Below are 21481 nucleotides of genomic sequence, written 5' to 3' on the forward strand. Positions count from 1 at the left end.
GTCAGTTTAATTCTGAGCAAACATTTGAGTGTTAGAATTATGGTAAACAGGGTCATTTAAAGAGGAACTGCAAAGCACCGAAGAAAAACGGTGATGATAAAAATGATGCAGCCAACATTGTTACAAAATCTATCACTGATGTGTTACTTTTGTCTATTGATAGCCCATAGATTCATGGGTTTGGGACTTAGGAGCGTCTTTCCACATCACTGCTCATAAAGAATTAATGGAGAATTATGTGGCTGGAAACTGTGGGAAATTATATCTTGTGGATGGTGAGCCACTGTATATTGTTGGCATGGGGTATATAAAATTGAAGATGACAAATGGTTCTGATTGGAAGATTAATAAGGTGAGACACATTCCAGGTTTAATGCGTAATCTGATTTCTGTTACACAGCTTGATGAAGAAGGTCACAATTTCATTTGTGGAAATGGTGCATGGAAGGTAACTAAAGGAGCAATTGTTGTTGCTCGAGGTCACAAAACTGGAACGTTATACACGACTTCAACTTGCAGAGAAACAGTTGCTGCTGTAGTTGATGACTTGAAGAACAGTGAGCTGTGGCATTACAGGTTGGGCCATATGAGCGAAAATGGATGAAAATTCTTTTGAAGAATGAACAGATTCCAGAACTGAAGTCTGTTGAATATCAATTATGTGAAAACTGCATTCTTGGAAAACAGAAATGAGTGAGTTTCTTAAAAATTGGGAAGGAGCTCAAGAAAGAAAGGCTAGAGTTGGTACACATTAATGTGTGGGGACATGCACCTGTTTCTTCTATTGGCGGATCACAATACTACGTGACGTTTATAGATGATTCAACAAGAAATATATGGGTATATTTTATGAAGCACAAGTCTGAAGTATTTGTTATTTTCAAGAAATGGAAGTCTTTGGTTGAAAATGAAATAAATCAGAAAGTTAAGTGCTTGAGATCCGACAACAGAGGTGAATATATCAATTCAGATTTCAAAGAGTATTGTGTTGTGAATGGGATCAGTATGGTGAAGATTGTTCCCCGAATGCCTCAAGAGAATGGAGTAGCTGAACGAATGAATCGAACATTGAACGAGCGTGCTAGAAGCATGAGATTGCATGCAGTGCTGCCTAAAACCTTCTGGGCAGAAGCTATTAATACTGCTGCCTATTTGATAAACAGGGAACCCTCTGTTCCTCTTGAATTCAGAATTCCTGAAGAAGCTTAAAGAAATAAAAAGGTAAACCTTTCTTATTTGAAAGTGTTTGGTTGTTTATCATACGTTCATATTAATGAATGTGATAGGAGCAAGCTTGATCCAAAGTCTAATAAATGTTTTTCATTGGTTATGGTGATATCGAGTTTGGTTATGGTTTCTGGGATAATCAAAATCGGAAGATCATTCGTAGCAGAAATATTATCTTCAATGAACAGGTTCTCTACAAAAATTGTGTTGGGAAGACATCAGATGGTGATTCCAAGTTGGAAGAGACTGATACTGTCGATTTGAGAGAATTTTTAGCTGAATATATACCGACTGTAGAAGAAGAACAATGTGTTGTTGAAGATGAAATCGTTGAGAACGTGGCCCCAGAGGTAAATCAGCAAACACCGGTTATACAGTTGAGAAGATCGTCAAGGAATCATAAACCAGTTGAGAGGTGGTCTCCATCTCTGAACTATATCTTGTTGACAGATAGAGGTGAACCTGAATGCTATGAGGAAGCAATACAATCTGATGAATCATTTAAGTGGGAGTCTACGATGAAAGATGATATGGACTCTTTGATGTTGAATCAGACTTGGGAGCTCACTGAGCTGCCAAAGGGAAAGAAAACACTTCACAACAAATGGATCTTCGGGATTAAAGAAGAACATGATAAAACTATGAGGTACAAGGCAAGGTTGGTTGTGAAAAGATTTCAACAGAAAGAAGGTATTGACTGCATTGAGATCTTCTCTCCCGTAGTTAAATTAATGACAATCAGAACTATTTTGAGTTTGGTTGTGAAACAAGACCTTCATCTTCAACAAATGGATGTCAAAACTGTTTTTCTTCATGGTGATTTAGATGAGCTTGTGTGTAAGCTTCAGAAGAGTCTGTATGGTTTGAAACAGGCTCCAAGGCAATGGTACAAGAAGTTCGATAACTTCATGAAAAGTAACAATTTTCTGAGGTGTGAAGCTGATCATTGCTTCTATATCAAGAGGTTTGATAAATCGTACATTATTCTGCTCCTCTACGTTGATAACATGTTGATTGTTGGAGCAAGTTTGTATGAGATTGATAAGCTCAAGAAAGAGTTATCTGAAAAGTTTGAAATGAAGGAATTGGGTGCTGCTAAACAAATCTTTGGGATGAGAATTTTCAGGGATGAAGAAGTTCTCAAGCTTTCACAAGAATAATATGTGAAGAAAATTCTTAGTAGGTTCAACTTGTATGATGCAAAACCAGTTACTACCCCCTTAGCTAGTCACTTCATACTATCTATAGATCAGTCGCCTTCAATAGAGGAGGAGAAAAATTACATGGCCACTGTTCTGTATGCCTCTGTCATTGTTTGTATTATGTATGTGATGGTTTGCACAAGACCAGATATTGCACATGCAGTGGGAGTTGTTAGCAGATTCATGAACAACCCGGGTAGACAACATTGGGAAACAGTAAAGTGGATACTACGATACTTAAGAGGAAGTACGGGTCTCGCTTTGTGTTTTCGAAAGTCTAATATGGGTTTGGAAGGATATGTTGATGCTGACAATGGTGGTGATGTTGATAGTAGGAAGAGCACAACATGGTACATTTATACTCTAGGAGGTACTGCAATCAGTTGAGTTTCAAAATTGCAGAAGATTGTTGCTCTTTCTAGTTGTGAGGCAGATATTGTTGCTGTGACAGAGACTGCTAAGAAGATGATATGGTTACAACCCTTTTTGCTAGAATTGGGTCAAGACTACGAGGGAAGTGTGTTGCGATGCGACAGTCAGAGTGCCATTCATTTGGCAAAGAATCCTATTTATCATGGCAGGACGAAGCATATATAGGTTCGTTGTCATTTCATCTGGTCAGCTTTAGAAGATGGATTATTAGCTCATGAGAAGATTCCCGAGAGTGAGAATCTAGCTGATATGTTGACGAAAGTTGTGACAAATGAGAAACTGAAGTTGTGTGCAACTTCAGTTGGTCTTCTTCGTTAAGACACTGAATGGAAAGCCACTACCGATCGAGAGATGATGAAGTTAGTCTCCAAGTGGGAGATTGTTGAGTTATGGAGCTTACACTTATAATAAACTCTATATTGTTAATTAGAGTTTATTGGGTTTTCTTTTTGGTTTTGGGTTTGGGCCTGACCAAAGTTATTTAGGTTTATTACCTAAATGTTTACCCTATAAATATGTGATTATTAAGGGTTTACATGGTTAAGGAAATAATTCTAGAGAGATAAAGTGTGAGGCAAAAACTCTATATTCCTTCTTCTTCTTCATAGTGAAATTTGGAAGATACAAATTCTAGTGGATGTAGCTCAATTTGAGTGAACCACTATAAATCTGTGTCTTCTTGTGTTCTTCTTTCTTGCATTTTTACAGATTGTTTCAAGCTGGTCGGATTTGGAAGATACAAATTCTAACAGGAGTTTCATTAAGTTTCAAATGTATTTTGAACTTCAGAAATTCGCCTCGGCTTCAATACTCAAAGTAATTCAATCATTTTGAGCATTTTAGAAAGGGGAATAAGTCTCCTACAAGGACTATTTCAGCTCGATTTCACGATTGGATCTCCTACCTAGACGAAATATCGAAGTAAATGGAATTATTTTAAATGAAGATCAACCTGGACACCCTTTCACTCATAAATTCATAACTCATAAGTTGTAGTTGATAGAATTGAGTGATTCGACTTGAGTTAAGAAGCTGATTCACCTACCTTTTGAATGGCACCGGTCTTGAACCTTGGCCCAATGATTAAAGCGCTTATCTAGTCAATGCAAGAGAACCAATGCTCCATATTTGGATCCTCGGGGTTAACTAGAGATAGGAACCAATGCTTCAAAACCTTGGTTAGGACATTTTATATATACTAATATACATATATATTATTTATTTGGGAATCTAGCCAATTTATTATTGTTATCAAGTTCCTTAAAATAGGTTTGTACCTACCCTAATTAAAAAATCTCAAAGAGGAAATCCGATCTCTATTATAGGTCCAAATTAGAATTACATAAATCATATAATTTTTATGGGTTTGAAGATAGAATTTTGATTGTGGTTATCTTCTTAGATTTAATTATTTTTTTAGAGATATATTAGATTATTTGTTTTTCATTAAAAAAAATAATTGTTAGCTAAAATATATCTAACTTTTCTACTTATTTATTGGATATATGAAATTAATTATTAAAAAAATTAATTATTTATTGGATATATAAAATTAATTATTAAAAAAAATGAGAAGTAACTTAATTACCCTAGTTTGATTTCCAAGGGCAGTTGAGACAGAGTTTGCAATTAACCCACGAATCGTTGCTTTCGTTGTCAATATGTGAATTGTTGTATAATATAAGTTGTTCATGTCAAATAAATTAGTTATAAGTTTAAAAAAACGACATAAGAATAGTTATAAAAATATAACTAAGTTAAATACCCCCAATGTAGGGATCGTGGAAGGTTTCCAGAAGTGAGTATTTGGGAGTGCCTTTTCCATGTAAGGTCTTTTGTACATGGATGAATCTCAAGTGGTCGCGAACTTTAATCGGCTCTTCCGCCTGCAGATCCTATAAAGAAATCTAGAGAGACTCAAAATTTTGTGTCCAGCAACAGCCATGTAGCTTAATATCAGCACCGCCTAAAGAACAGCAAGAACTAAGCTTACTTTTCTCAACATTTTAGAAAGCTAGAAAGAAATAGATGAAATGTGTGAGTGATTTTAAGCTAGTAATGTTATATATAGGAAAATCCTCTAAATCTTCTAACTTGTGATTGAGCTAGAGAGAGATATTTCTTTAGCTTGAATTACGATGTATTTCTCCCTTTAAAAGGATTTCAAACCATTTTTCACATCTTTTCTCTTCATTTATTTAAAAATTTCTTTAATAAGTAATATTACTTCCTGTGTAGACAAGTTTACTTTTTAATTATTATATTTTTACTCACTATTTATTTCTTATTTATAAATTTAATATTAGATATATATAATTGATTATGTAATTGTTTATAATTCAAACCGTCGTTTTTCAAAACCACATGATTTCCGTATCCTGTGACATGTTCATATTGTGCATTTCGAAAAATCATTAATTTTAAGTATAACATTGTTGTTTTCAATTGTGTGAAGAAGATACTCAAAAAGAGAAGAAACCGAAGAAACGAATTGAACCGACGAGTCAACTCGCAAACCGGCGAGTCAACCCGGGTCAAAGGAAGGCCAAACACGGGTCAATCAGCTGAGAAGGAATTTGACTGCCCTTTTTGAAAATTTAAATTTTAAAAGGGTCGGATTATTTGAAAAAAGTTATTTGAAAAGGTGAACTTGAACCTTTGGAGTTTCATTAAGCTTCAAATCGATTCTTACTTTCAGAAATTTGTTCTGGCTTCAATGCTCAAAGCAATTCAATTGTTTTGGGCATTTTCGAAAAGGGAATGAGTACCCTACAAGGACTATTTCAGCTCAATTTCATGATTGGATCATCTAGATAGACAAAATATCGAAGTAAATAAAAAATGTTTAAATGAAGATAAACATGGACACCCTTCCACTCATATATTCATAACTCAAGTTGTATTTGATGAACTTGAGTGATTTGACTTGAGTTAAGAAGCTGATCCACATCCCTTTTGAATAGCACCCGTCCCGAACATTGTCCTGTTGATTAGAGCACTTGTCCAGTCAATGCAAGAGAATCAATGCTCCAGATTTTTTATCCTAGGGACTAACTGAAGGTAGACTTCACTTCAAAAATTTGTATCTTTCGACTCACTTGACTATTTTGGGTGAGTGAGTTATCATTGGAAATCCCTATGAGTTGGCTTTCCAATGATACCATGTAGACATCCTAGTTTGTTATATAACTCACCCTAGGTGGCCCATGGTGAGACTGGTTCATGTGATTACCCGTCATTGTAAACTCGTTTTATTGGTCAGAAAAGACTTTATTCGTTCATACTCAAAACATGAAAGTTGTAGGCAAGGCTCAGGACTTTCCAATGCCTATTCACTCATCATCGGAGGAGCTTAGAGTCAAAAGTTATGAGCATTTGAAATCTCGTGTGTAGAATCCGCGAGGGTACTAAAGGCTGAATAATAGATAAATTTTGAAATATCACAACTTGGGTTAGGAAGAACTATTTGAGCTAATTCAAAGAGAGATTCAAGTTGGTTGGGTTGTGAATTCACAACAAAAATTTAGACTCAATGGGTTTATCACCATCTTAATGAATATTTATTTATTATAGGAAGGTGTTCCATAACTCACATTGGCTTCCACAAAAGTATGCCATCAACAATTGTAGAATTCGTGTAACAATCTAACCAATCTAACTTCGAAACCTGCGTTGCAATCTTCACACAAATGTTGGTTAGATCTAACATGCGGCACTTTAGTGGGTCAATGTACAGTATAACAGATTGGTTTGATTTGTGCGAATTTTTAAAAATATATGAAGATGGGAGGGGAGCATTTGGATACTATTTATCCGACATACTACACTTTGATGTTTTAATGTCGAGTGATTCTACTTTGGTGCAAAACTCTTCATCTCTAATTTTTTTAGGGTAAAAATAACGCTAGCTATGATTTTCACTTAATTATTACTATTTTTTATTTTTCTAATCTTATTCATTTTTTTTTCTAACCTTCTTGTTAATATTTGTTTTTTGTTTTAACCTTCTTGTCAATATTTGTGGCCTCAGTTACTCTACCAGTGTACTACATTTAATTCTGGAGGATTAACTCAAGAAACCACCAAACTCATCTAAAATAAATATTCTTAGCTAAATCTCGTTTATTACATAGTGTCAAATAGTCGACAATAAATCATCCTTCATTTTATTACGAAATTTCTTCTTCATTTTGATAGTTCATTCTCGATCAGTTAATTGACACAATTCAATAAGTGTAGAAACCTTCAAATTCTGTATCCTATATGTTTATAATCATTGTTAGAAAATAAAATAATAAACTGATTTTGAATTTTAGAGACGGTAGATGAAGAATTAGTGAAATAAAATAATATAGATGAAAATAATGAATGGAATAAGAATTAGTGAAATAAAATTATACAGGCACTTATTTGTTTGATTGGAACTGAATTGGTGAAATTTGTTTATGGTAATCTATTGAAATTGCTTATGAAGCAATTATAGAATTTGTTTAGTTGAGTTTATATCTATGAAAATATAATATAAGGAGTTATAATGGGAGAGAATGAGAAATGATGAATCATTCACTAACCACAGCCTAGAGGGTTTAAGCCCACTCTAACTTATCCTAATTATTTTTTATTATACGAAAGAGTAAGAAATGGTTTGTTTAAATATTTGAATATTTATGTTTATAACTTTTTTTTAGTTAAAACTCAACTTCTATTTTTTTTTTAAATTTTTTTTCTATTAAATACAAAATACATTTTTATTATTTAATTATTTTTATTCAAGATTGATAAAAAAAATTAAGAATATTTTGATCTTAAAAAAAAATTTGAAATTTTAAACAAACCCAAAAACATTAAGATTACTTTTTAAGAAAATGTTAATAAATAAATAAAAAAAACCTATATATTATTTTTTTCTTTCATTATCTTACTAGACAACCTAAAATATTTTCTTTATTTTGTTTTAACTCACCCTAACTCTTCTTTTATATCCGTCCCTAATCACTAATTAATGAGCTAACTCTTTTTTTAGATATGTCCCTAATCACTAATTAAAGAGAGAGAATGAATTTTTTTTTAATTTTCTAGACAATCAGATTATGTATTCATATCTTCTTTCAAATTCTCTTTATCATTTCTCAAATAATATAATTTAATTATTTTTTCTAATAAACAAGAATTTTTGTGGTAGTTTAAAATAATAATGCATCTCAAAACTCATTGAATTGATCAAATTGAAATTTTAAAATCAAAAGTTTGTATTAAATGAAATTTTAAAAGACCTAATTTATTTATATTCCACAAATCAAATAGACCCTGACCATTTTGTTTGAACAGCCAACAATAAAAATAATTTTAAAAAGGTTTTCGGCAATTTAAAAGAGAAATTGAAATGTTTTAATATATGAACTTAAACTTGATGTTTAATTAAATAATTATGTACTTAGTTATATATTTTCATTAATATTTTGGCTATACAGATAAAAAGTTAAATACTTGTTTGTTCGAAATTTAACTATATTAAATATTTTTAAAAATAATTTTAATTTTAATATTATTTAAAACTAATTGGTGCAAAATATAATAAAAATATTTCATACAAAACAATAAATATTTCCCTTCCAAGCACTATACAATATCAATTCCTTATTAAAGATTTTTCCTATTTATTTTATTATCTTCATTTTCACATTCATACAACTTTTTTTGTAAGGACATAAAAATTGTAGGTTATTATAATACTGAGTAAAGAGATTGGATATATAGGAAAATTGTAGGTCATCAAAGTTTTATAGGAAAACTACTTATGTTAGAAATGAGGAATTGAAACATTTTAATTTGGTTGGTTATATATATATATAAATCTTAAAATAAAATTTGATGTTTAATTAAATAATTATGTACTTAATTAAATATTTTCACTAAAATTTTGGCACTACAAATTAGATAAAAGGTTAAATACTTGATTGTTCAAAATTTAATCATAAAATCTATATTACAATTTTTATATTAGTACTTTTAATATTTGTCTATTCTTTAAAATTAATTGGTGCAAAATTTAATAAATTAGTTGATAGAACTTCCAAAAACTAATAAAATATATGTGGATGATTGAAAATTTTACTTTTTCTTTACCAAAGTTCATTATTTTAGTTTTTACTTTTTAATTGATTCATTCTCATTTTCTTACTTTATTTTCTTTTACTAATATAATCCATTTTAATTTATGGACTTAATTCCTCCTTTTTACATTCTCTACTATGTGAAGATACCTCAATAGGGAGATCTAAATAAAAAAATATAATCAAACTGAAACATATATTAATACATTAAAAACACACGACAAATTAAATCATTAAATCATGACTAGCTAAGAGCTTGTTTGATCTGAAATTATTTTAAATTATAATATCAAATCTATAATTAATCATAAAACAAATTGGATTATGATTAATATAGTCACGATGGATGAAAATGGATGGTAGTTAGACATAACCAAGAACTTTTAGTTATAATGATAAATCTCCATAAAAGAAGAAAGGTAAATTAATTTAATTTGAATAAACATGAAATGAAAGTGCATATTGGTCTTAACTCTTAACTTGTAATTACAGAAATTAGTAAATGACTGATTAGTTATAGGCATGGTTTGAGCCTAGCAAATGAGTCCCTAATTCACTCTTTCAGCCACTCCGAACTCTCTCTTACTCTTAATCCTAGGATTCTTGCTTTTGCCTTACCTTCTTTAGATAAAGGGCCTCTTTTTTATAGAAGAAGCAGCTAGTTTATCGGCATCTGTTGTCGTTGAATGAATAACCGATTCAATTGTTCTTGTTGGCAGTTAGTTTGATTCAGCAGTGACGAAAGGTTATCATCTTCTATTCGTTGGATCCCGTCTGCTTAACGAAATGCTCTTTCTAGGTCTTTCGAGAAGGGACGCCATATAGTTCAGGAAGGGCTTAGCAGCATAGAACTGACTGATGAATCATCTAATTCCATAGGAAAGGACGTGTAACCTAAGGGGAATGACGTGATAGGAGTCTTCTTTCTTTCAAGAAAAGGCTATGGTATGGGCAGAGACCTTTTTGAATAGCAAGTCCAGGTTTAGGAGCACATCCCCGGTAGACAAGGAAGAAGGAAATGTAGCGAAGTCGGGATAGGTAGAAGGTGGAACTCTCTTGTTCACAATTGCCCATGGCTAAAACAAAGAGGGCGTAGACCCGCGGTAGGAGACGGAATGGAGGTAATTTTTATTTTCTCTTACAGAATCAGCTGCTATTGCATACCTTGTTACAAGATATGTAGCGGAGGAATTCGTCTAGTCACATGGAGCTGTTCTCTTTTAAGTGAGATTTGGAAATTGATAGTTAGCCTGCATCTGCAGAGCTCCTTCTGTAACAACTTCCTATTCTAATTCAATCTCGGACATTCAGTCAGTGAAGTTACTTTCTTTCTGGCTAGGCTAAGCCTTTCCTTCGCCTTCCCCTGCTTTCCGTTCAGTTTTCCTTTCCTTGGTTCATTCGTGGCATTGGTTTTCAAATTCATATCAGATCATCTGTCCGAGTCAGATTCTTTCACAGCGCATTCTCTGCTATTGATTCTAGCACACCGGAAACCCGAACACTAAGAGTGGGTGGATAGGCTGACACCGGTTAATTGAACACTTTACTATGATCGATGCAGCGGGAACGCTCACTCGCACCAACGGATACTACCACAGCTAATTGAAGTGCTAGTCCAGCAAGGTTAGTGATTCAATTGCCAGTCCTCTACCACCGGCTATAAGACCCTCAACGCAGACGTGTTGTTAGAGTGAACCGGTGCTCCTCCAACAAGGTGCTCCCAAGCGACCTGGGGGACCTAATATAGCTCACTACCTGCCATTACCCCTATCCATTCCTACCTATTTTCCATCCGGAAATCCATTTTTCTGTCCAGAGATAAACCACTTCCCCGGCCTCCTGGTCTCGACTATTCTTCTGTCTATTTCACCGATACGCAGGCCATACCATCGAAGAGTATCATACTTTGCGTGATATGTCATCTATGACATGAATGATGAAAATCGTATCAATTGGAATTCAGTTAAGGCATACCTGAAAGCCGCCAATGCCACTGAAGCTACTGGAGATCTATACTAATCCAATACCACAACAGAAAGGGGGACAAGTCACCACTCAGGGACCTACACCGGTACAAACTAATCCAGGACCTTCTGCCAGCGCTAACACCATCCGAGCTTGCACTGCTACTCGAAGAGAGATGCCTGTGAGACCCCCTCAAGTTCTGTAATTCGAAAGAGGAGAATGAAAAACTTCGGAGTCACTTTCTTTGCCTGCCCCCAGGAATGTTCCAAAAGCAGACGAAATCACTATGGAACCGGACCTCCTTGCCAGGAGGAATCAAAGATTCATGGCCGGAGATCAAGGCACAGATCGATCCGAAGCGAGCAGCAAGGGCTGAAAAGCGTAGAAAACTCCAATGCGCTCCTGAAAACTACAGTGCAGAAATGGCTTCCGACACGGCAACATGGAACTTTTAGGCTTCTGCTTTTGGCTAGTGCCTTTCCTTATAGATGGCATAACCGGGGAAGTTGAGTTCTAGTCTTGGAGCTCGGTTCTGGCATCTCAGTTCAGTCCTACAGCTCATGGCCTATCTTATCACAACAAAAAGATTGGTTGTAGGCCCTCTCGAAGCGCTTCCAGAAAGCATTGCTTCCTTCACCAAGCATAGATTGGTCCCCTTTTATCTTTTGTTATAATGGATACTATTGCAAAGATTCCATCTTGCTCCCACCATGAAAAAGGAAGACGAATCAAAACCAGGGCCCTGGAAAGACGTCTAACGAGATAAATTGGGTCTCCATTGCTATTTTACAGGAGAAAAAAAGCAAATGCTGTTATATTCTCCAAGGGCCCCCATCCAGATCTGCTATCTATCTTCGTAGTCTGGTATGTGTAAGTTATACCAGCCTTACAACTAGTTGGAGTTCCATTAAGATAAAGGTAACATTCATCTTCAATAGCTGGCATAGACGTTCGTTCAGCCAAAACATCAACCGTTTAGTTGCTGAAAGTATAGAGATAAGCTTCCCAAGGCCTTCCTTTTATGGTCCAATACCTTATGACGGACAAGCACCCGATGAAACTGACTGAATCTTGTCTCACTGCCAACCATTTGGTGGTAGAGTCCAAACCCATTTCCCGAATGAAGCCTCTTTCTGAGCGCTGTGCTCTATCTCCTCTCTTCCGCACCCTTGCTTGAGTGCTCTGCGCGCGATTCCTTCCAACTATAGCTAATTTCTTTGTTTTGTTTGATAAGTATCTCCTTATTAGCTTAGAGTAACCCAGGAACTATTCCTTAGGTTGCATTCCTGGTGAGTAAGCCGAGTTCTTCTTGCTTGAAAGGAAAGGATTTCTACCATCAATAATCTCACTTGCTGAGACTTTACTTGTAGGATTGCACTTGAAAAGACCTTTAGAGAGAGGTGAGTAAGGGGGGTTTGCTTTGTGCAATCTTAGATCAATTCCTTCGCGTTAGTAAGCTAGCTTTGGTTGCTAAGCAAGCCTGGTTCTCCGGGCACTACGGTAGGACGTGGATCGATCATGACGAGAATGGACTTCTCTGTAATGTAATAGAAGAGTCACAGTCCAGTTCCTCGGGCTTTTTGCCCTAAAGACCAGAGGATATATTCATTCCATTCAGGCGGGCTTGGCTTGACCGTGTGTTCTCTCCTGGTCGGGTCGGAGGCGAAAACTGGCAAAGTTCATCATTCAATGGTAGTGAATATCAAATCAGGCTAAGCCCAACGAGTGGCAGATTTCTCTTCCGTCTCGCTCATTTCAGAAGAGTACGCGCGCTAGCGCGCTACGGCTTACGCAGTTGATCGGATCAGATAGCCCTTCGGGCAACCAACCGCACATACAATGTAATTCCGATCAACAAGAGGTATGGCTGAGTGGCTTAAGGCATTGGTTTGCTAAATCGACATACAAGAAGATTGTATCATGGGTTCGAATCCCATTTCCTCCGGCCGGGAAGTCCCTGGATGGCTCTCAGTTATTGAGCATGTTGGGAGATTAGGCGGCAAAAGAGTGAAAGCTTGACGAACAAGCGAAAAAAGCCCTATATCAACTATCATTAGTAAAGCACTTTTCCCTTACCTTACTAGTAAAGTGCCCACGGAGCGCCCCCTTCTCTCACATAAGGGCGGTAGGGCGCTATTCGATGAAGAAAACATACTTTAGGAAAGTGGTTCAGGTAGCTCAGCTGGTTAGAGCAAAGGACTGAAAATCCTTGTGTCAGTGGTTCGAATCCACTTCTAAGCGGACGAAGGGTCCAAAGGACACGTAGCCTACGCGCGCCGGATTTAGAATAGAATAAAAAAAAGTGAAAGAAAGAATAAGCCAACAAACAATTTGGAGCGCTCCTGCACTATACGGCTTTTTGGCCTCGCCCTATCTTGCTTCAGGCATATTTTTAAAATAAAGCGGTGGATTACTCGGATTGGTTCTCGCGTCCCTGTGCCCAAAAGTAAGGGCGAGTTCAATTCAAGTCTTCATCGATCGGGTCTATCTATATGCTCCAGTGAGACGAGGTGTAGCGCAGTCTGGTCAGCGCATCTGTTTTGGGTACAGAGGGCCATAGGTTCGAATCCTGTCACCTTGATGTGAGGCATCAGTCAGCAAATACTCTTTAATGAACATCCATCGCCCTCTTTCCAATGGGGCAGTTTTTCCATTAAAGTTTCCGACAGATGGACCGTTTGAGAGCCTTGCAAGAGTTTCGAGAGTTAACGACAGGAGAGAGCGATTGAGAGACTTGATTACGACCGTTAGAGATTCGCGTTAGCATACTGATTCAGCATACTCGATATCGCACAGATCAATAACAAGGGAGATCCAGATTGAATAAAGAAGATCGATGAATGTGGCCCTCTTACTCCCCTTACTTTCTACGATAGAGATCAATCATTTACTGAAACTAAAATCGATTCACTTCTTGCTTGCCTACCACTCCTCTTCCCTACCATTTTCTTTTCATTCTTCTCTTAATTTCACTCCTACGCCTTTCTGTACTAAAGGCTCGGACGGGAATCGCACTGATGTGATGGAAAGGAATCAATCTCAGAGATTCTCCGCCTATCGACCCTTACAAGAGAGCTAAGCCTTACCTGCTCCTGATATTGGAGAGTTTCCAGTAGAACGGAAAGGCTTAGCTCAAAGACTTGAAAGAGCTTGTTGGAGGAAATTGATCAAAGTCAAGGGTCGACCATAGGGAGAGAGTGATACAGAGAGGGCTACTGCTACTGCGACAGATGATTGACTAATGCGCCTACCGTTACAAATATCAATATCAATTCGCTAACAGGTTCTTGCCTGCCCATGCTACCTTCCTATAAGCTGGCTAACTAAGGCTGGAGGACTTATTACCGGTATACGAATACTTAAAGGCAGGAGCCTCTAAAACAAATAGGGGAGGCATCAAAGGGAAAGTCGCTTTACAATTCCTAAAATTTAGGCACAGCCTTTTCCACAGTTACAGAAGCCTTTGCCGCAGATGACCGCTTTATTAGCCCGGATTGCGCTTTCAAATCAATAGTTCATTGATCTCCTCTGATCTTTTGTTTGAACAAACCTTGTTACAGAAGCATTAATCGGTTTACTGCTTCTCTTATTACTGATTACTGACCCAATCTATACAAGAGGCAAATTCATAGGTTACACAAGGAAAGCCCCCTCTTCACGTCAAGTTGTTAGGTTATGAAGAAGCTATTCGACTGCCCTACCTACCTTCTTTCTGTTAAGCGAAGGCTTTCCCATCAGAAGGAGAATAGGGGCGATCGAGCGGCGGTATCGATTAGCAAGCCTTCCCTAGCCAGTCATCAAGTCGGAGACGGAGCTTAGTCATCTCTTTCTGCTTGTGCGCTTGACCATCGGGGATCATAGACCAGACCGACCTATAAGGGGGGGCCGGTCTGACTACGAACTCTATTTCCTGTTCATAGGGTATGAGCTAAGCTAGTAGCTTTCAAGTAATGGCATCCTTTTTTATCCTAGTTTACGTAATAGCTTTCCTCTTGCCCCCATCTTTCTCTCCTTTAGTTAAGGGGGGGCGGTAACAAGTAGTAGTTCCTCTCTCAAAGGTATAGTTTTTCCCTCAATTTGAAGGCATAAAGTATCGTATCTATTTCACTTTCCTTGCTGTATTGCTTGTCTTGTATTCAAAGGGGAAGTCTGCTTTGCTGCATCTTCTTAGAAAACGTATTCTATTAAATGTAATAGAAATTATTATTTTCGATGCGAAGAATAGCGTAGTCAAGTACCCAAAGGAATGAACTCTCTTTATCAGATGCGGCCTGGAGAATGAACTTCGTTACGTTACGAGGGGAGGGATAAGTATACAGAAAGGAAGTTAAGCAAAAAAGGTAAACATCAAGAATGGTTACCCTGAAAGCGGACGATAGAGGGAGCACGTTAGGGCGGGAAGGTTCTATCTTTTTAGGGGCTGGCTTTCGATTCGGGGATTTTCCTGGCTAGTCTAGATGTCCCTGCCTTGCTTGGTAGGTGATCCATGCTAAGATAATAAAATTAGGCCAGGACTACTACTAGATTGCATATCAAATCATTCTGAAACTTGGAAGGTCACGGTAAAAGGCTCCCAACAAGTCTCCTTTGTATTACGGGAGCGACCACAATGTTCACACTTTCACCTTCCTTTCTCTTCTGCCGCTTGGATCTCTTGTGCTGTTTCCGGTGTTCATTTTCAATTCCGACGTGACTCATCTATCAGCTCTGGGCGAACATCCATTCACATTCCTGCCAGCAAGGCTGATTCACATCGTCGGTCATTGGCGATTGCTTTCTTAGTGTGGCATCTTTTTGTTCGCTGTCCACTGGTTTTGAATAAAAAAAGAAATGTAGATAGAGAAAGAGGCTAAGCTAAGCCTACGTAACGCTAGAGGAACAGCTTTTTTGTCCGCTTTCAGCCATATAGATGCGCTACAAGGTGTAATATCATATAAAAGTAAAGTAGCATCCAGAGCAGCTAAGAAAATAAAATCGAGGGGATTGCGGGTTGGTCTTCATTGCGCACTAGCTTCAGTGGGAGTTATAAAGTGTGGAGTTAGTGTTTTCAGTGTGACCTTTCCGAGGGACTATTGCTGTAGAATCTATTAATAGCATTCAGGGTTAAACATGACTCAACGAAAGTTACCAAAACCCGTTCAGTTGCTGAAAGAGATAAGCTTGAAAAAAAGAAATGCTTGGGTTTTTTCATAGCCTTGGGTTGAGCCCAGACCAAATCTTTTTTCTTCTTTGTATGGTTTTTATAGTTCTTGTTGTTTTCATTTTGTCTCTTTTTTCCTACTTCCATAGAATGTTGAGTATCTACTCTAAAAAAGTAGATGCAGTCATGGAATGGAATAAACAGTTTCTGATGCCAATGTATTTTAAATACAGTTGGCTCAGAGGCGTTGAGATTTCAGTCGTGAATGAAAAAAAATGACGAGAATTATAAAAAAGAGATGGAGGGAAATTCAAAATCAAATAAGGACTGGTAAATATACTCTTTCCTCACATCAACTTATTGTAAATCAAAATAAAGAACATCTTTTAGAGTTTTCTCATATTTATGATAGATGATTCCATTTTCTATGGTAGTTTAACTACAATTCTGGAAGATCAACTTGTTCTCGTTTAACAATGATATCCTTAATACCCGTTCAGTTGCTGAAAGAGATAAGCTTGATAAATGAGATTGAGTTTCACGAATATGCAGGCTAGAAAGATGCTATTTGCTGCTATTCCATCTATTTGTGCATTAAGTTCGAAGAAGATCTCAATCTATAATGAAGAAATGATAGTTGCTCTATGTTTTATAGGCTTTATCATATTTAGTCGGAAGAGTTTAGGTCAGACTTTCAAAGTGACTCTCGACTCCAGAATCCAGGCTATTCAAGAAGAATCACAGCAATTCCCCAATCCTAACGAAGTAGTTCTTCTTTCATCCAATGAACAACAACGATTACTTAGGATCAGCTTGCGAATTTGTGGCACCATAGTAGAATCATTACCAATGGCACGCTGTACGCCTAAGTGCGAAAAGACAGTGCAAGCTTTGTTATGCCGAAACCTAAATGTTAAGTCAGCAACACTGCCAAATGCCACTTCTTCCCGTCGCATCCGTCTTCAAGACGATCTAGTCACAGGTTTTCACTTCTCAGTAAGTGAAAGATTTGTCCCCGGGTGTACGTTAAAAGCTTCTATAGTAGAACTCATTCGAGAGGGCCTGGCGGTCTTAAGAATGGTTCAGGTGGGGAGGTTCTCTTAAGAATAAATTGAATCCGTTCGGGTACTGATTGATCTTGGTTTGACATGGTTTACGCCTTACTGGTTCCCGGAAGAAATAGAAGCTCGAGAAGGAAAAAACAACCTAGTTCACTCGCTGAGTCTTTTTGCATCCGGTTAAAGCGCCCAAGAGGCAAATTCATAGGTTACACAAGGAAAGCCCACCCGTTCAGTTGCTGAAAGAGATAAGCTTGAAAAAAAGAAATGCTAGTACTGAAGCAAGTGCAAGTATTAGTTCAGAGCCTCAGAGAGGTTGGGTTGAGCCCAGACCAAATCTTTATGCTTCTTTTTACTATTTTAATAGTAATTCTAGTCGCAGTTTTGGGCTTTTTTTGGTATCTCCATCGACTGTTAAGCATATATTCTCAAAGGGTAGATGCAGTCATGGAATGGAATAAAAAGTTTCTGATGCCAATGTATTTTAAATACAGTTGGCTCAGAGGCGTATCCATTTCAGTTCGTGATAAACAAAAGGGAACCTCCGACCGGAGCTCTAGTGCGCCTCAAAATCCAAAGGCAAGCTAGAGCGATAGAAAGGATAGTCCCTCGCGCGAACTACTAGAAAATGGTGAGATCATTAGATCATTAGTGAAAGAAGGACCAACGACGATCCTATCCGGCAAGGAGAAGGAGGAGTAGGAGGAGTCAGTTTTTTTTGAAGATCGAGGAGAAAATCGCACAATTATGCCATTCAGAATCAGTCTTCTACAGAGGGAAAGCCTGTTACGAGTAAGTGGAGAGGAAAGATCTCCGGAGATTCTTATCTTATTCCATTCCAGTGGCTCGACAAGTAACCAATGGCGAAAACTAAAAAATCTATGGTTTCCCGGTAGAACCCTATTTCGCCCAAGTTGTTGCGGAACCGGAAAAAAGAAGCGGTTTTTCGCACAGCTTGCTCATAGTGCAGGTCCCACTTGTATATTGTATTTGGCCGAAGAAGCATCGGACAGGTTGGAGTTCTTACCTTCTTGGGACTCCATAGACCAAGATCTGCTTTCATTATATGGGCAATACCGATCTACTTTAGTAGATCATATGGATTTAGAAAAAGCTTCACATTTTGATGAATTGGAAACATCCCTTTTCCATTTCTATTTACCCAGTTCATATCTTTCTTTCGTGTGTTCCCGGGAGGAATTCGATCTCTTCAATCTCGGGATACCACCTAAATAACTGCGGTCAGAGAGTCAAATAGGTCGGGAAGAAAGAGTCTGAGGTCGGGTTGGACGACATACATCTTGGCCGGTCTCACCACCACTAGAGATTAGAGATATATATAATCTTTCTTCTAAATAAAAAAAAAGAGATTTAATTATTATTTAAATAGCTGCAAGACCAAAACAGGATGCAAAGAACCGAAAGCTCTGATTTTAAGTTCCTCCCGCTTACATCCCCCTCAACATTCTTGGAAAACAATCGAATCGAAGGTCCGGAGGAGAATTGGCCATTCAATCTTGTGAACTAATCGAGACCAAAATAGGAAAAAGAGATACGAACGGAGAGGAATAACCAATCAATAAAAGAACATGAAACCATTCTGTTTCAATAGAGGTACGAGAAAAGGTTGGGGGCAATGAAGTAGGTGAAGTGGTTGAATTTTGCGAGCTGTTCCAACCACTGCTGGATTGAATTCCAAGAGCCAAACGAAAATGAATACCACACAGAAGAGTCAAGACCAGGCTCCCTAATAGAATGTTTAACCGATCCATTCCGGATCGACCGAATTGGTACAGAAGTTGTAACATGGGAAAACCACGGAAAACACGACTTATTTGAATAACCCGGTGACCTACCAATTGTAGAAGTAGGATCCTTGGCAAGCAATAAGCACTTAAATAATACAATTCAAGTGTACCATCTTCTTTCTCATTTCGAGGAAAGGGTGTGGAAGGAAAAGGAAACAACGGAGGGATCCGAATCGGACCTAAATGGGAATGACATGAAAAGTGTTTTTCAAAACCTAGCATTAAGGGCGTTACGACGATATACGAGAGGAATGGAGAAAAACTCGTGATTGGTGTGAAGGGGAAGATCTGTTTATGATATAGTTCAAGAAAGAGTCGTCTCATTTCCTTACTTCTTCGTTCTTTCTAATTCATGAACTTCAAGACTGGTTCTGAACGCCGCGTAACATCATCTTCAACTAACCTCCACCGCCCTTATCTCCATAGGGCCGAGAGGTGCGGCAACTAAAGAATTGCTTATACACTAAATATTGATATACGCTTACTAAAAGAAAGACTTACTTTCACATTCATTAGGCCAGCAAACTAAGAAAGAGAGATGTGCCTAAGGCTAAATGCAAGCAAACTGTGCACGCTAAGAGAAGAAAGAGGAGAGATGTGAGCAATTACTACCACAAGAAAGCCGCCCCTATCTCTAAAGAGACCCGTAACTTCGTTCGTACCTCGAAAGCTTAGGCTTCCAACTGAACTTAATGCCCTTTCGCGCCCCTTACTTAAGAAGCTAAGCGCTTTCAAAGCGCGCTAAGAAAGGTTGCTTTGCTTCTGTCAGCCTTTCTGTGCAACAGTCCACCAGTAGCTCCAGATATACTGTACATACTTCAGTCTTCCTTCTAGTTCTTACGGAAGCTCTTTCTTACCAGACCAGTCAAGTAGTACAAGAGCTCTATCTTATCTTATAGCCCTAGCGGCGGGTCGCCTTTTGAATTCAGTAAATAGAATCCACTTTTATATAGATAAGGAGTAGATGGATGAGTGAGTCCTCACTGACCTGAGCGATTTCAATCACCTAGCGGGCCTTTTATTTGGTAGGTAACATCGCCAAAGCGTATCATCAGATTTGACTACGAAGGAAGGGTCGATGTAATTGAGTCGACGGAGAGGAAGGGAAAGACTAATAAGGTTCATTTCGAAGAAGTGAAAGGGCACCGTCTTATTTCTTTCCAGAATTAGAGTTCGGCCGCAGCTGCCCCCCTTTCTTTTTGGGGGGATTCAGTTCCTTGCCAACTATCGACCCCGATCTCTTTTCATTTGTTTTAGGTATTACCAAACCTAGCCTAGCCTTCGTCAATCACACTAAAGCAAAGCACCCAAGGCAAAGCCTCCTTAATTAAGGGTTAGGTTAGTCAATCCGGCCCGAGACGCGTTCGTTGACAAAACCGCCGTAGGAATGGAGACCTTTCAATAGAGCGGAGGCGAACTGATCAACGAGAAAGAGGCCCTACTCACTACTTTCGAATACACCACAAGATCGAACTGCACTCATGCCTCTCCCGCATCAAGTTGACCCCCCCCAACGTAGTGATTCTATCAATCATGTACTACGGTAGGACCCTCTATGATGATTGGTATATCATTCATAAAGCCATTTGCACCAGGTGCACTGCGCTTTCCCTTGCCCAGATGTTCACCTTTCTAAGTCAAGTAATGGTGACCCGCCGAAGACTGGAGCTTCGTAACATGTTGACGAAGACCGGAGAACTGAGGGTTCGATCAGTAAAAGGGACGAGTCTCCCCTCCAGAAGAATAGCCCCGCTCTCTAACCGACTGATCTCGTTGATCATATAACTGGGAGGGAACGTGTCACATTAGAAGGTGAACGATCAGAGGTGTCCTCTAATCACCACGATGAGGCTGGTCCCTCTTTTAGTAGACTCAGCTATTCATATGAATGAAGAAAAGAATGCCGGGCTCTCTCTTTTTCTTTTTGCTTCCCTGCTGATACTTTCTGTTTCGTCGAGCCCCGAGGGTCCTCCGTGTGGGTTCAATTGGATGAATCTGTCAAGTCAAGGTCAACGTATGTAGCAGCAAGGATGGTGCATCGCCTATTTATCGTTCTCGCTCGGGAGCCAAAACGAACACGCCTGCTACCTATTGTACTGGACCTTCGACCAGGCATTCGACTTTTGTCGAATCAGAACCAACCACCACTGCTTTGCGCTCGAAGAGTTGAGCGGCCGCCGGTCCTTCCGTGCACAGATATAGATTCATTCTTCGTATCTGGTCCAGCCTCTTTCCCAGCAATCTCTGGTATGCGGCTTTAGGCTTTCCGCGCGCTCCATCCGGTTGGTAAGAAGTCAGTCTTGTTTGGTAAGACGGAATTGGACAAAGAAAAGAGAGTGCTCGACCTCCACAACGGCCAACAAAGACCGTAATTACATAGAAAATGGCTCCTCCCCTTCTCCGTTTTTAAGGCGGCAAACAGTATGGCGGCTGGAAAGAAAGACGACCTCACCTTCTCTGGTTGGTGTCAGTGAGAGCAATTTGTCTATCCCCACCTTCTTTTGTAGATAGAATCTTCAATGGGTGGAAAGAAGCA

General features: G+C 38.3%; 2 protein-coding genes and 2 non-coding genes across 4 annotated transcripts; all 4 read left to right on the forward strand.

The window, feature by feature from the left end:
* Positions 1 to 9486: 9486 nt before the first annotated feature.
* On the forward strand, positions 9487 to 17349 carry LOC124917471 (ATP synthase protein MI25-like). Its single transcript, XM_047457894.1, is given in 3 exon segments — positions 9487 to 16093; positions 16592 to 17168; positions 17170 to 17349. Coding segments are annotated over 2 exon segments (606 nt in total). The 5' UTR covers positions 9487 to 16093; positions 16592 to 16604; the 3' UTR covers positions 17212 to 17349.
* TRNAF-GAA lies at positions 13107 to 13180 on the forward strand. The gene has a single exon. It is a non-coding gene; the product is annotated as a tRNA-Phe (tRNA).
* TRNAP-UGG lies at positions 13446 to 13520 on the forward strand. The gene has a single exon. It is a non-coding gene; the product is annotated as a tRNA-Pro (tRNA).
* Positions 17350 to 17460: 111 nt separating the features above from the next.
* LOC124917470 (uncharacterized mitochondrial protein ymf1-like) lies at positions 17461 to 18679 on the forward strand. The gene has a single exon (XM_047457893.1). The coding sequence runs from the start codon at positions 17885 to 17887 to the stop codon at positions 18371 to 18373; it is 489 nt and encodes a 162-aa protein (XP_047313849.1). The 5' UTR covers positions 17461 to 17884; the 3' UTR covers positions 18374 to 18679.
* Positions 18680 to 21481: the final 2802 nt, after the last annotated feature.

Source organism: Impatiens glandulifera, unplaced genomic scaffold, assembly GCF_907164915.1.
Source record: "Impatiens glandulifera unplaced genomic scaffold, dImpGla2.1, whole genome shotgun sequence".
NCBI classification, from domain to species: domain Eukaryota; kingdom Viridiplantae; phylum Streptophyta; class Magnoliopsida; order Ericales; family Balsaminaceae; genus Impatiens; species Impatiens glandulifera.